The sequence below is a fragment of the Ranitomeya variabilis genome, chromosome 4, assembly GCF_051348905.1.
Source record: "Ranitomeya variabilis isolate aRanVar5 chromosome 4, aRanVar5.hap1, whole genome shotgun sequence".
NCBI classification, from domain to species: Eukaryota; Metazoa; Chordata; class Amphibia; order Anura; family Dendrobatidae; genus Ranitomeya; species Ranitomeya variabilis.
This window is the reverse complement of record NC_135235.1, coordinates 695371107-695387182: the sequence shown is the minus strand read 5'-3', so window position 1 is coordinate 695387182 and position 16076 is coordinate 695371107. Positions and strand designations below refer to the sequence as shown.

General features: G+C 44.8%; 1 protein-coding gene and 1 long non-coding RNA gene across 3 annotated transcripts in view; both read left to right on the top strand.

Annotated features, from left to right (window-relative positions):
* The window catches only part of LOC143767729 (uncharacterized), a 400410-nt gene that overhangs the window by 345400 nt on the left and 38934 nt on the right, over positions 1 to 16076 (top strand). The window lies entirely within an intron of this gene.
* Positions 1 to 16076, top strand: part of LOC143767655 (uncharacterized) — a 68869-nt gene that overhangs the window by 13859 nt on the left and 38934 nt on the right. For both annotated transcript variants that reach the window (XM_077256112.1, XM_077256111.1), the window contains exon 6: positions 6067 to 6210. In XM_077256112.1, coding sequence (XP_077112227.1) covers positions 6067 to 6210 — 144 coding nt within the window. The remainder of the gene's footprint in view (positions 1 to 6066; positions 6211 to 16076) is intronic.

The following is a 16076-nucleotide window of genomic DNA, read 5'->3' as shown; positions in this document are numbered from 1 at the left end:
GGTGCACAAGCAACCGCGATAACCACAGCCTTGAAAGGATTGTTAAGAAAAGGCAATTCAAAAATTTGGGGAAGATTCACAAGGAGTGGACTGCTGCTGGAGTCATTGCTGCAAGAGCCACCACACACAGACGTATCAAGTACATGGGCTACAAGTGTCTCATTCCTTGTGTCAAGCTACTCGTAACCAACAGACAATGCCAGAAGTGTTTTCCCTAGGCCAAGGAGAAAAAGAACTGGACTGTTGCTCAATGATCCAAGGTGGTGTTTTCAGATGAAAGTGAATTTTGCTTTTCATTTAGCAATGAAGGTCTCAGAGTCTGCAGGAAGAGTGGAGAGACAGACAATCCAAACTGCTTGAGGTCTAGTGTGAAGTTTCCACAATCAGTGATGGTTTGGAGAGCCATGTCATCTGGTGGTGCTGGTCCACTGTGTGTTATCAAGACCAAAGTCAGCGCAGCTGTCTACCAGGAAATTTTAGAGCACTTCATGCTCCCCTCTGCCGACAAGCTTTTTGGAGATGAAAATTTCATTTTCCAGCAGGACTTGGCACCTGTCCACACTGCCAAAAGTACCAATACCTGGTTTAAAAACAGCAGTATCACTGTTCTTGATTAGCCAGCAAACTCACCTGACCTTAACCTCATAGAGAATTCAAGGGGTATTGTCAAGAGGAAGATGAGACACCAGACCCAACAATGCAGATGAGCTGAAGACTGCTATCAAAGCAACCTGGGCTTCCATAACACCTCAGCAGTGCCACAGGCTGATCGCCTCCATGTCACACCACATTGATGAAGTAATTGATGCAAAAGGAGCCCCAACTAAGTATTGAGCACATTTACTGAGCATAAATTTCAGTGGGCCAACATTTTCGATTTTAAAATAATTTTTCAAGCTGGTGTTATAAGGTATTCTAACTTACTGAGATAATGACTTTTGGGTTTTCATTGGCTGTAAGCCATAATCATCATCATTATCAGAAAGAAACACTTGAAATAGATCACTCTGTTTGTAATGACTCTATGTAATATGTGAGTTTCACTTTTTGTATTGAAGAACTGAAATACATTAACTTTTTGATGATTTTCTGATATTGTGAGAAGCACTTGTATGTAAAGCACCCTCCTTAGGCTGCCGTCACACTAGCAGTATTTGGTCAGTATTTTACATCAGTATTTGTAAGCCAATAAAAACAATGCCACACCTGCGCTGATAGGAAGGGGATACTGCATGCACTAAGGCGCTGCCTGCTGTGAGGGCAAAGACGGAGCTAATCCCGCTCTGCTTAATGGAAAAGGTCCGGTGTGCATACACTTTACATTCGTACACACGCACTTACTAGAAGTTGTGGAGGTCAGTGGATATCCAAGGTTCCTCTGTCGGTGAGCCGGGCTGGACCGCACACCTTTAGGGAGATCCGGAGCCGATTATGCCCAGATGGAAGGTTGAATGCTGGGCGTCTAGCAAGGGTAAGAACCGCTTACTCCTAGCGTGCCCCGGCCGGAAGCAACGACGGAGCAGATGCGGTGTGGAGGGGGAGGGCGTGGCTAAGGTGGTGACGTCACAAGTGGGGCGGGTGCTTGTCAGGGCAACCAACCTACGCGTTTCGAAGGAGGGACTCCTTCTTCGTCAGGGCTGAAGTTCCCTGAAGGACCCGTCCTTATATAGCCTACGCCCCCTAAGATAGATCTGCCCATATAACTTGGTGTGTCTAGTCATGGGCCCATGACTAGACACACCAAGTTATATGGGCAGATCTATCTTAGGGGGCGTAGGCTATATAAGGACGGGTCCTTCAGGGAACTTCAGCCCTGACGAAGGAGTCCCTCCTTCGAAACGCGTAGGTTGGTTGCCCTGACAAGCACCCGCCCCACTTGTGACGTCACCACCTTAGCCACGCCCTCCCCCTCCACACCGCATCTGCTCCGTCGTTGCTTCCGGCCGGGGCACGCTAGGAGTAAGCGGTTCTTACCCTTGCTAGACGCCCAGCATTCAACCTTCCATCTGGGCATAATCGGCTCCGGATCTCCCTAAAGGTGTGCGGTCCAGCCCGGCTCACCGACAGAGGAACCTTGGATATCCACTGACCTCCACAACTTCTAGTAAGTGCGTGTGTACGAATGTAAAGTGTATGCACACCGGACCTTTTCCATTAAGCAGAGCGGGATTAGCTCCGTCTTTGCCCTCACAGCAGGCAGCGCCTTAGTGCATGCAGTATCCCCTTCCTATCAGCGCAGGTGTGGCATTGTTTTTATTGGATTATTTATTTATTTTAGACAGGGTTCAGCACAGTCCCTGTCACCCCACCAGCAGCTTCATTTCCCTCTCCCCCTACTGATCAGTTAGTGCAGCGCCAGTGTTTACCCCCCTTTTTAACTAGTATTTGTAAGCCAAAACCAGGAGTGGCTGATAAATGCAGAAGTGGTGCATATGTTTCTATTAGACTTTTCCTCTTTGTTCCACTCCTGGTTTTGGCTTACAAATACTGATGTAAAATACTGACCACATACTGCTATTGTGACGGCAGCGTTAGTAGGGAGGTGCCTGAACAACTCCTGTATTTTCTCTACTTAGTCTGTGTATGTAAGTAGTATGTAGCCAGGTCCCTGGTCCATAACCTGTTCCTGATTCCCATGTTGTCTAAATATGTTCCTGAAACCTGTGTTGATTGAATTAGCACCAGTGTCCTTCCTGGCTTGTCTCAAAATCTGCACTGTTTGAACAAGGATCAGTGTCTGTCATCTGGGTGAGCCAGAATCCATACCATCTGTATATTCTCCTATAGCTGGTTTACCAGTATCCAAATCCTGTACTGCCCGTGACTCCGAATCCATGTCCTTGACTGCCATCCTGACCCATTGGGTGAGCTTCTACAGTACCAGGGACTGCCCAGGACTGTTACCCGACGGCTATCTGCTGTACAAGCCTAACTCCATTATGAGAAGCTCTAGCAAAAACCAAGTAGCCACTCCTGGTTCTTCAACTATCGTCGAGCAGGAGCCTAATTCCTGGCTGCCCCTAGCGATAGACCCTCTTCTAGCTTCAGAAGACACCAAAGAGATCACGCCAGCTATCCTTCCAAGAGAACACCAAGAAGGAACTAGTTGATTACAAGTACTTCCAACTAGACAAAGGGAAATAGTAGAACTATCACCGGCTCCTTGCTGAAGCGACTAAAGGAATTTAAACATCCAGCAAAGGTGTGTTAATCAGCAGTAGTGAAGATCACTGCTAGGTCCTAGAGGGAGAAGGATATCACTTTGCAACAGAGATACAAGATCCAGAAATTGCCTGCAGAGCTCAGCGCAATGACCTTCTGTAGCCGGATCCAGAATGACTGACTGATGCACCCGTGACAGTACCCTCCCCTTGTATGAGTGGCCTCCGGACACTCAGGACCTGGTTTCTCAGGATGAGGCATGGAACGAACGAACCAGCCTAGGGGAATTCACCTCTGATTGAGAAACCCACATCCTCTCTTCTGGACCATAACATCTCCAGTGCATGAAGTACAACAGGAAAGAACGCTGTAGATGGGAATAAACAATCATCAAAATCTGGATCTCCAAATTACCATCAGTAAGGATTGAGAGCGGCAGCAGGGAGATGACTCAAGAGGTTCTACCTATTTATTGAGTAAAGACCTGTGGAACACCTTGTGGATCTTAAGAGCCTGAGGTAACTCAAGAAGAAAAGCTGCAGGGTTAATGACAGTGGTTATTTTAAAGGGACCAATAAACCTAGGTCCCAGTTTCCAGGAAGGGATCTTCAACTTCATATTCCTGGTTGATATCCACAAAAAGTAATTCACATTTAGGTCTGGACCTGTCGAGCGTTTCCTGTCAGCAATACGTTTCTACCTGTCTCCCATGATCCTCAAATTACTCTGAGCCCCTTGCCACACAGAGGAGGAAGATAAAGCAAAACGTTCCTCCTCAGGAACTCCTGAAGCCCCCTCCCTCACTAAAAGTACCAAACTGTGGAAGGAAACCGTATGCACAAATAAATAGTGACCTGCCGGTAAATTCTTGGCAATGATTATTAATAGCTTACTCGGCCAACGGTAAGGAAGATGCCCAATCCTCCTGGTTTTCAGAGAGAAAACACCTGAGAGAAGCCTCTAAAATTCTGATTAATGCGTTCGGAATGTCCATGCAACTGAGGATGGAAAGAAGAGGAAAAGAACAGCTGCACCCCAGTCGAGAACAGAAAACTTTCTAGAACTTGGAAACAAATTGGGTCATCCGATGTAACACAACATCGGAGGGAACACCGTGAAGCTTCATGATCTCATTATCAAAAACCTGAGCGATAGTCTTAGCATTCAGAAGCAGCGTCGGACTGGAGTACCTTGGGCCCACCAGAGAAAAATCATTCTTGGGGCCCACCATGCAGTTTAAAAATACCATACCGGATAGATCCTATATACCACACCACACACGAGAGCTGACAGATCCTCTATATACTACACCACACAGGAGAGCTGACAGATCCTCTATATACTACACCACACGGGAGAGCTGACAGATCCTCTATATACTACACCACACGGGAGAGCTGACAGATCCTCTATATACTACACCACACGGGAGAGCTGACAGATCCTCTATATACTACACCACACAGGAGAGCTGACAGATCCTTTATATACTACACCACACGGGAGAGCTGACAGATCTCTCTATATACTACACCACACGGGAGAGCTGACAGATCCTCAATATACAACACCACACAGGAGAGCTGACAGATCCTCTATACACTACACCACACGGGAGAGCCGACAGATCCTCTATATACAACACCACACAGGAGAGCTGACAGATCCTCTATATACTACACCACATAGTAGAGATGACAGATCCTCTATATACTACACCACACGGGAGATCTCACCGATCCTCTACTTGATGGCAGTCAGTTATAAGGGTAGGTAAGCAGTACATGCAAGAGATGTAGAAACTAGATTAGCATATAATACAGCTGGTCGAAGACCAGTCAGAGTTTACCTGAATTTAGTAAATGAGGGTTTGGGCAGCCTGGGGAGATGATGGTGTCACGTCCTGCGCCCGACGAGCGCCGTTTCGCATGACTGCTTCTTCATAAAGGGGGGCGTGATGGAGACTTGGTAGGGGAGTAGGTTTTTATATCCTAAGGGCGGGTGTAAAGTAATTAGGAGGGCGGAGTGGTAAGCAGAGGGTGGGAATGGGGAGATTGTCAATGGTCTTTGTTCGGCGCCAGGGTCCAGTTGGATACACCCCCAGCACATGTGAAGTCAAAGGAGAGGGCGGGGTTACGTGCGTAGGGTGAAGGAGTTGCGGAGGTGTATCTGGCAGTGGTAATGGCGCATGCAGCCGGTCAAAGCTCCCACAGCCAAGGGGACTCCCGGTCCTGCGCCTCATGACACGCAGTGGAGCGCACCGCGTGTCATGGAACTGGCGCTGATCGGAACTCAGGTGGAGATATGAGACCGGCGCATGCGCACTAGCCAGAAGGAGAGGGCTTGTGAGCGTGACAGACACAAAGTATAGTACCGCCCCCTCCATTCATCCTGTTCTCCGCGGCCGTGGATGAACAGTAAGCAACAAAGAAGGGGGAAGTAAAATGGGAGGATGGAGGAGAAAAGGAAATCATGAGGGTAAGGAGGGGGAAACTATATCTTTTGAAAAGAGGACCGGTGCCATTATGTGCGTCATGTGAAAAAGGACAAATAAGGCTAAATGCGGTTAAAGGCCAAAAAAGAGAAGGGTTTAAGAGGTGGGTGCTGAATTGGCCTTACAAGCTGAAGGTGAATATGTTTAGTAAAAAATATTTGTAATAATATGGATGGGTGAGTGGAAATGGAGGGGCTTGAAATGTGCTAAAAGGAAAATTATGAAAAGGGAGCAAGATAAAGAAATTGTGTGGAGAAAAAATAAATGAAATAAAATAATATCCGTAATTATAAACACATGGATGGAGTGAAGGTGCTGTGAGATGGAATATTACATAATGATGGAGTGTCCATATAAGTCCCTTGTGTAAAGAAATTTCCTTTTCTTGTCGTCTCAACTTTATTTCCCAGCTGGGATGATTTTTCTTGAAAAGAGCCGCCAGGAACCGACCATTAGGGCTGCGTCAAAACAGGAGACAGGAAGGAAGAAACGGTCCATACACCAATCCTCCGGAGAACAAGTGGCCCAGAAAGGAAAGCCTAGGATACCTACGGGTAAGTTAAAAATTATGATAGGGTAAATATACAAATGAAATGATAAATAGTTAGGGGTGATGAAGAGGGAAAGAAGATAAAAAATTAATTAAAACCTAGCGACCAATTAAAACTTGGATTGTTGTTATTATTAGTAAACGATGTCTGCTCTAGGAAGGAAACAAAATCATAATTTTCACTCAGGCGAAAGGGTGTTATAGTGTTCAGGCCGTGTTTCCTATAAAAAGGAAGCAAAGCCATGTTTTTCATTTAGGCCAGAGGGTGTGATGGTGTTCAGGCGGTAGATCCATCTACTCTCTTGTTGCGCTAATGATTTGCTTAAGTCCCCCCCGCTGATGCCCAGGTCAATTTGATCTATGGCTTTAAAAATAAGGCCTCTTGATTGGGAATTGTGGTGTGTTTTAAAACGACGGGGTAGGGTTTTAAGTAGAGAAATATCTTCAATGGTCTTGGATTTCTCTATGTCTCTAATGTGTTCCCGCACCCTAATTTTGAGTTCCCGCGTTGTTAAGCCAATATACTGTATATCAAATTGCAAGGGCAAGTTGCATGGTATATGACCCCTTGGGTGGAGCATGTAAGATGTTTTCTGATGGTAAATGATTTGGATCCATCATAATTGGTAAATTTTTTGGCCTTTTTTAGGTTAATGCATGCTTTAGATAAGCCACAGGGAAAGAAGCCTTGTAGTGGAATTGAGCATGTTGAATTAGTTGTGGGGTCATAGTGGCTATGAACCAGTATATCCCTGAGATTGCGGCTTCTTTTTGCCACTATTAGTGGATGTGGAGGGAGACCTTGTTTTAAGACCGGATCTGTCATAAGGATGTGCCAGTGCTTATTAAGTATTAGCCTTAGGTCTTTCCATCGATTGTGATATGAGGAAATAAATCTTACCTGGCCATCTTGGGAGCGCGCATCCTTGTGCCTAGGGTATAGTAGTTGTTCTCTTGGGTTTTTTTTTGCCTTTTTATAGCCAAATCTGATGGACCGTTTGCTATAACCTCTGTCATAGAATCTATGTCAAGTCAAGGGCTTGTTTTTCAAAGTCACCACTTTCCGAGCAGATCCTCTTGGCTCTTAAAAATTGGCCAGTTGGAATATCCTTAACCCCTTCCCGACCTTTGACGCCACGTAGGCGTCATGAAAGTCTGTGCCAATCCGACCCATGACGCCTATGTGGCTTCATGGAATGATCACGTCCCTGCAGACCGGGTGAAAGGGTTAACTCCTATTTCACCCAATCTGCAGGGAGAGGGGGAGTTGTACTTCAGCCCAGGGGGGGTGGCTTTGCCCCCACGTGGCTACGATCGCTCTGATTGGCTGTTGCACTTTCAACAGCCAATCAGAGCAATTTGCAACATTTCACCTATGAAAATGGTGAAATATTGCAATCCAGCCATGGCCGATGCTGCAATAGCATCTGCCATGGCTGGAAATCATGTTCTGCCCCCCCACCGCCCCCGATCTCCTCCCCAGTCGTCCGTTCTGTCCGGTACCCCCCTCTGTCCTCCTGTCCGCTCCCCCCGTCCTCCGATTCCCCCCCCCCCCCTGTGCTCCGATCCACCCCCCCACCACCCCCTCATACTTACCGAGCCTCCCGAAGTCGGTCCGTCTTCTCCCTGGGCGCCGCCGTCTTCCAAAATGGCAGGCGCATGCTCAGTGCGCCCGCCGAATCTGCCAGCCGGCAGAATCGTTACAAGTACATTTTGATCGCTGTGGTAGGTTCTATCACAGCGATCAAAATAAAAAAATAATAAATAAACCCCCCCTTTATCACCCCCATAGGTAGGGACAATAATAAAATAAAGAAAATATTTTTTTTTTCTTTTTCCACTAGGGATAGAACTAGGGTTAGAACTAGGGGTAGGGTTAGGGGTAGGGTTAGGGTTATGGCATGTGCACACAGTGCGGATTTGGCCGCGGATCCGCAGCGGATTGGCCGCTGCGAATTCGTAGCAGTTTTACATCAGGTTTACAGTACCATGTACACCTATGGAAAACCAAATCCGCTGTGCCCATGGTGCGGAAAATTCCGTGCAGAAACGCTGCGTTGTATTTTCCGCAGCATGTCAATTCTTTGTGCGGATTCCGCAGCGTTTTACACCTGTTCCTCAATAGGAATCCGCAGGTGAAATCCGCACAAAAAAACACTGGAAATCTGCTGTAAATCCGCAGGTAAAACGCAGTGCCTTTTACCTGCAGATTTTTCAAAAATCGTGCGGAAAAATCTCACACGAATCCGCAATGTGGGCACATAGCCTTAGGGTTAGAGTTGGAATTGGAGTTAGGGTTGGAATTAGGGCTAGGGTTGGAAATAGGGTTAAGATTAGGCTTGTGGTTAGGGTTATGGATAGGTTTAGGGGTGTGTTGGGGTTACAGTTGTGGTTAGGGTTGGGATTAGGGTTAGGGTTGGGATTAGGGTTAGGATTAGGGTTGGAATTAGGGTTACAGGTGTGTTGGGGTTAGGGGTGTGGTTAGGGGTTTGTTGGGGTTAGGGTTGTGATTAGGGTTATGGCTACAGTTGGGATTAGGATTAGGGGTGTGTTGGGGTTAGTGTTGAAGTTAGAATTGAGGGGTTTCCACTGTTTAGGCACATCAGGGGTCTCCAAACGCAACATGGCGCCACCATTGATTCCAGCCAATCTTGCGTTCAAAAAGTCAAATGGTGCTCCCTCCCTTCCAAGCCCCGACGTGCGCCCAAACAGTGGTTTACCCCCACATTTGGGGTACCAGCGTACTCAGGACAAACTGGGCAACAACTGTTGGGGTCCAATTTCTCCTGTTACCCTTGCAAAAATAAAAAATTACATGCTAAAACATAATTTTTGAGGAAAGAACAATTATTTTTTATTTTCACGGCTCTGCGTTATAAACTTCTGTGAAGCACTTGGGGGTTGAACGTGCTCACCACACATCTAGATAAGTTCCTTGGGGGGTCTAGTTTCCAAAATGGGGTCACTTGTGGGGTGTTTCTACTGTTTAGGCACATCAGGGGCTCTGCAAATGCAACGTGACGCCCGCAGACCATTCCATTAAAGTCTGCATTTCAAATGTCACTACTTCCCTTCCGAGCTCTGTCGTGTGCCCAAACAGTGGTTTAACCCCACATATGGCGTATCAGCGTACTCACAACAAACTGGGCAACAAATAATGGGGTCCAATTTCTCCTGTTACCCTTGTGAAAATAAATTGCTTGCTAAAACATCATTTCTGAGGAAAGAAAAATGATTTTTTATTTTCACAGCTCTGCGTTGTAAACGTCTGTGAAGCACTTGTGGGCTAAAAAATCATTTTTGAGAAAAGAAAAATTATTTTTTATTTTCATGGCTCTGCGTTATAAACTTCTGTGAAGCACCTTGGGGTTATAAGTGCTCACTATGCATCTAGATAAGTTCCTTGGGGGCTCTAGTTTCCAAAATGGGGTCACTTGTAGGGGAGCTCCAATGTTTAGGCACACGGGCTCTCCAAACGCGACATGGTGTCCGCTAAAGATTGGAGCCAATTTTTCATTGAAAAAGTCAAATGGCGCTCCTTCCCTTCCGAGCCCTGCCGTGCGCCCAAACAGTGGTTTACCCCCACATATGAGGTATCAGCGTACTCAGGACAAATTGGACAACAACGTTCGTGGTCCAGTTTCTCCTTTTACCCTTGGGAAAATAAAAAAAATTTTGCTAAAAGATCATTTTTGTGACTAAAAAGTTAAATGTTCATTTTTTACTTCCATGTTGCTTCTGCTGCTGTGAAACACCTGAAGGGTTAATAAACTTCTTGAATGTGGTTTTGAGCACCTTGAGGGGTGCAGTTTTTAGAATGGTGTCACTTTTGGGTATTTTCAGCCATATAGAACCCTCAAACTGACTTCAAATGTGAGGTGGTCCCTAAAAAAAAGTTTTGTAAATTTTGTTGTAAAAATGAGTAATCACTGGTCAAATTTTAACCCTTAACTTCCTAGCAAAAAAAAAAATTTGTTTCCAAAATTGTGCTCATGTAAAGTAGACATGTGGGAAATGTTATTTATTAACTATTTTGTGTCACATAACTCTCTGGTTTAACAGAATAAAAATTCAAAATGTGAAAATTGCAAAATTTTCTAAATTTTTGCCAAATTTCCGTTTTTTTCACAAATAAACTCAGAAATTATCGACCTAAATTTACCACTAACATGAAGCCCAATATGTCATGAAAAAACAATCTCAGAACCGCTAGGATCCGTTGAAGCGTTCCTGAGTTATTACCTCATAAAGGGACACTGGTCAGAATTGCAAAAAACGGCAAGGTCATTAAGGCCAAAATAGGCTGGGTCATGAAGGGGTTAATGGTTGCTGGTGGGAGGGAAGAAGTGGCTTGTAGAAAGGAGTTGGTTGAGGTGGGTTTTCTGTATAAATCTGTTGCAATCATCCCATTTGGCATTGTAAAGATTTTTAGGTCCAAAAATTCCAGGTCCTTGCCAAACTTGTAGGTTAGTTTTATGTTCTGATTATTTTGATTTAGTTTGTCCATGAGGAGATGCAAATTGTCTACCGTACCTTCCCAGATGAACCAGATATCGTCTATATAACGCATCTATCCCTGGATGCTTTGTATCTCCCCAGTGTCATCTCCCTGGAAAATGGTCCTCTCCCACGCCCCCAGAAACAAGTTGGCATATAAGGGGGCACAAGAGGCTATCATGGAGGTCCCCTGGGTTTGTAGATAAATTTTATTATTAAACGTTATGGGTGAGAATAAAATCTAGTAGGGCCAGAATCCAATTAGCCAGAGGGGATGCCAGGTTGCTCATTTGAAGATACCACAATACGGCTTTTAGGCCATCTTCATGCCTGATGGAAGTATATAATGATTCTACATCGGCAGTTACCATCAGCTTATGGTCTTCAAGGTATATATAATCTAGTCTTTGTAGTGCTGCAGTGGTGTCTTGTATGTAAGAGGGAAGAGTGGTTACCAGTGGTTTCAGGTAATAATCAAGTCACAAATTACCTCACACAGTCCGCTGTTGCCCGATATTATGGGTTTCCCTGGCAGATCTAGCAGGTTTTAGTTAATCTTGGGGACCAGATATAAAGTTGGCAATTTGGGATGAAGATTCTTGACATGTTCCAGCATTTTTTAAGGAACAATTTCCTGGTCAAAAGCTTGATTATGAAAATTTGAAAGGGGATTTGTGAGTAGTTTTTTGAAGCAGTCAGGTTCATTTAGCAGTCTCAAAGCCTGCTTTTCATACAGGGGGTTGGCCATATGACTAGGTTTCCCCCTTTATCAGCAGGTTTGAAGACTACGTCAGGAAGAGAGTGTAATTTGGCCAGAACCAATCTCTCTTCCTGTTTCTTATTGGATGCCCAGAATGGAGATTTTTGGAGTGTTTCTATCTCAGATGTAACAATTTTGGTAAAGACCTCTATAGCTGATACCGTGCTAATGGGGGGATATCTTTTGCTAAATAAATTGTGGGGAAAGTTACTGACCTCCAAGGTGTTCTCTTCCAATAGAGCTTCTAGATTTCTTAGAGCTTCTCTCTCATCGGCAGAGGTAAAGATGTCGTGGTTCATGTTTTTATTGTGCAATTTTTTGAAAGTCAATTTTCTGGCAAAGAGATGTAGATCTCTTACCACTGAAAACGTATCTAAATGACATGAAGGGGAGAAAGATAGACCTTTTTCCAATAAATTGAGTTGTGCATTTGACAAAGTGTGTGAAGATAGGTTAATTACCTTTTGGTGTTCTCCAAAGTTTTTAGCTGATTTGGACTTCGTAAAAATGTCAGGTAGGCGCTTCTGAGTCTAGTGCTTATTGATTCATTATTCGATGCTTCATTGTCACTTGCCGAGGTATTCATGTCCGACATCGATTGAGCTGAACTTTCGGACTGAGTCCTATGGTGAGATGTTGCAGGTTTGGAATTGTCTTGGTTTGGTCTTCTCGTTGTCTTTTTCTGTTGCCAACGGTATACTTTGTTACTATCATAGTCATTTAGATCTCTTTGGTATTTTTTAAGTTTACTTTGTGATATCTCACTTTCCCATTTGTCAAGGTCTTTATTGATGTCAACTAATATTTTATCAAAATCCTCCACCGGTAGGTCTTTCACTAGTGTCCTTTCTAATTCTTCAACATTTTCATCAATGCTCTTTAGGGAAAGAGTGTTTTTGTCAATAATGAATAGGATAAAATCTAAAGAGGAGGTGGTAGCTGCTGAGGTCCACCTCTTGAGCTGGACCTCATCTTTAAAGTCAAATGAAGGATGAACTTGTACCCTCAAACCATGTGGAACGATTTGTTGGTTCATATAATTCTCAAAAGAGGATTTGTTCCACCATATTTTGGCCTTCTTGTATAGAGCATTCCTATATAGTCGAATTGTTTCCTTAACAGTTTTATTAGTATCCGAGGAAGGGGTGGAGGTCCCCTGTCTGAAAAAATGTGATGCCTTAGACTGCCAGGAGCGTTCCCTGGCTTTGAAATCCATTAGAGTAAAGTTGCAAATAATCTGTTTACTAAGCACAGAGATATTTATTAATCCCATAATCCAACAATTAAATTGGCAATAGCACTTCGATCATGGATGCTTACAAACGTTTACCTAATAAGGTATGAAGTGACTAGAAGATAAGTGAATACATTTTTTTTTTTTTTATTAACATAATGTTAAAAACAGATAATATTATATAAAAAGACAGAAAGATGTAATAATGGGACCTCCAAAACAAGTCAGGGCGTGACACTTGAAAAGTGATGGGCGCCGAACAAAGACCATTGACAATCTCCCCATTCCCACCCTCTGCTGCTTACCACTCTGCCCTCCTAATTACTTTACACCCGCCCTTAGGATATAAAAACCTACTCCCCTACCTAGTCTCCATCACGCCCCCCTTTATGAAGAAGCAGTCATGCGAAACGGCGCTCGTCGGGCGCAGGACGGGACACCATCATCTCCCCAGGCTGCCCAAGCCCTCATTTACTAAATTCAGGTAAACTCTGACTGGTCTTCGACCAGCTGTATTATGTGCTAATCTAGTTTCTACATCTCTTGCATGTACTGCTTACCTACCCTTATAACTGACTGCCATGTAGTGGTCTCTTTGTACTTTATGCTCATGATTATAGACACACCACAGCAGAGGTGTAACTTATTGCACTTTTTCTGTAGCCTGTGTTAGTAACTTAATCTTTGGCAGTTTGGGCACTTTGTGGGATGATCATTACTGTCGTTTCTTCTGGTCAGGGTTCCCTTTTTTTGGGTAAGGATTGTGTAAGGAAACAATGAGACGCCTTATCGTGTCCATCCATTACAGCAAGTCCACCTAACCAGCCTATAGGGCCGCTTTCCAGTTGCTGTGAGATCACAAAACCATCACCCTTCAAGTGTCATGCCCTGACTTGTTTTGGAGATCCCATTATTACATCTTTCTGTCTTTTTATATAATATTGTCTGTTTTTAACATGTTAATAAAAATTATTATTTTTTCTTCACTCATCTTCTAGTCACTTTATACCTTATTAGGTAAATGTTTGTAAGCATCTATACATACATCTCTACATACTGCACCACAGAGGAGAGCAGTAATATAGGTCCAGTGTGTGTAGTAAACTACTTACCGGTGGCCATATTCCACTGCAATGAAGAAGACAGAAGAACGACACAGCGGCAGAAGACGGTGACTGCTGCGTATTTTATTACACACAGGGAAGCGGTATCATAGCTTTCTGTTGGGGGCGAGACATTGTTTTTGTTAGTACGATTTTGGGATAGATGTGGTTTTCATCACTTGCTATAGCTTTTTTTTGTGGAATTGTGGCGAACAGAAAAAAGTACATTTGGTGTTCTTGAGTTGTTTCTGTTTATGGTGTTTAGTATGAATTGCAGCCAATCAGTGTTTACTCTGCTGCCCAGGGCTTTGTGGAAGAGGAGCAGAGAGATACAGTACAGGAAACGGGTGACTGCGGGTCAGCTGTTGTGTGCGTGTCTCCTCTCAGACTCAGCCGCACAGTCAGCTGTTCCGCTGACTTGTCTGGCTGAAGTGAGGGTCGGCACGCACCCAGAGCTCTCCTGGCAGAGTTACAGAAGTCCGGCAGCGACAGCAGGTGATGTGAAGGAGCTGCGCATGCACTTCCCATCACCTGTGCAGTCTGCCAGCCGGTGCCGACTATACAATAAAGTGCGCACTGCTGGACACACGCTAGGAGCATGCAGGGCAGGCACAAATGAAGGAGCTGGGGCTGGGAGCGGGGCCCACCGGAGGATTCTCCGGTGTCCCGGTGACCCAGTCTGACCCTGTTCAGAAGTCCCGGTAATGCCATGAAATGCACCATTTAACTGAACCTATCTACAACCACCAAAACACCATCTTGGCTGCCAATACCGGAAGGTCACTAATAAAATCCATGGACTAGTGTGTCTATGGTTTACTAGGAATGGGCAGTGGAATAAGAGAACCAGACGGACAGGTATGCGATACTTTAGAACGCGGGCGAACACTGCAAGCAGACACCTGTTCAACTACATCCCGATGCAACCATGGCCACCAAAAACAACGAGAATGGAGGTCTGCGGTTGCCTTACCCTCTGGATGACCAGCAAGCACGGAGTTACGATGTTCCTATATAGCTTTACGCGCAAATTATATGGTACAAATAATCTCCCCGAAAGGCAGGTGCATATCCCTGAGCATCCAACACCTCTCCCTCCAGGTCAGGGTACAAGGCTGTAATAACTACTCCCTTCTGTAGAATTGAGACAAGGTTCTCATGATCACCACCACCTGGTAAGCTATGGGACAAAGCATTAGCCTTGGTGTTTTTACCTCCTGGATGAAAAGTGACCACAAATTTTAATCTAGTAAACAGTGACCACCTAACTTGCCTTGGGTTGAGACGTTTAGCCAATTGAAGATATGACAGGCTCTTGTGGTCCATGATAACCGTAATAAGATGGACTGGCCCTCTAACGAATATCGCCATTACAGGAACACCAATTTAATTGCCAGAAGCTCCCTATTACCCATGTCATAATTTCTCTCAGTCGATAATAATTTTTGGGAAAAGAAGGCGCATGGACCCCATTTACCAGATGACGGTATAGCCCCAACCCCCACCTCCGACGCATCCACTTCTACTATGACAGGTTGAGAAACTTCCGGTTGACAGAGTATAGGTGCTGTGTCAAAACAACTCTTTAAGGAGGAAAAAGCCTGCTGAGCAGCATTCGATCATTTAGAAAAATCAGACCCCTTCCTTGTCATGTCAGTAAGGGATTCCACCATTACCAAGTAATGAGCTTAACTAAGGTTGAGCAAGCAAGCCCATGAGTTCTAGAAAACTCAGCATCAACCAACTTGACTTCAGCTCCACTGTCTACAAACTCTGAAATTCTGTTGTGCTCTCTAGCACCATCTCTGCTGTCCGGGCAAACCGAAAATTACAGGTTGGCGACAAGCATTCCCCTTGATTATCCAACTCCAGACTCCCAAGGGTTACTCGAGACTTTTTTAGCTTAGGAATCAAGGGGCAGGCCCCAATAAAATGTCCGTTTCCCCTACAAAAGAAACACACTCCCTTTTTTCTTGCGAATCTCAAAGGAGACATATGACGTAGAAGCACCTCCTAACTGCATGCGTTCCTCCTAACTCCACAAGTACTAGTACACCCCCAGACCATCCCCCTACTGGCACAGGAGTATTGTCCCGGAAAGAGGGCTCCAGAGAAGGTGGTCTTACCCATCTATCCCGCAGGATGCTGTCCACATGTATAGCCAATGACATGGCAGCCTCCAAGGACTCTTTTAACCTTTCTGTAAGGTCTGCCTTGCTAAAATTGGCTTTTATGACCGGGTCATTCCACTTGGTATCGGTTGCCCACCTGTGGAA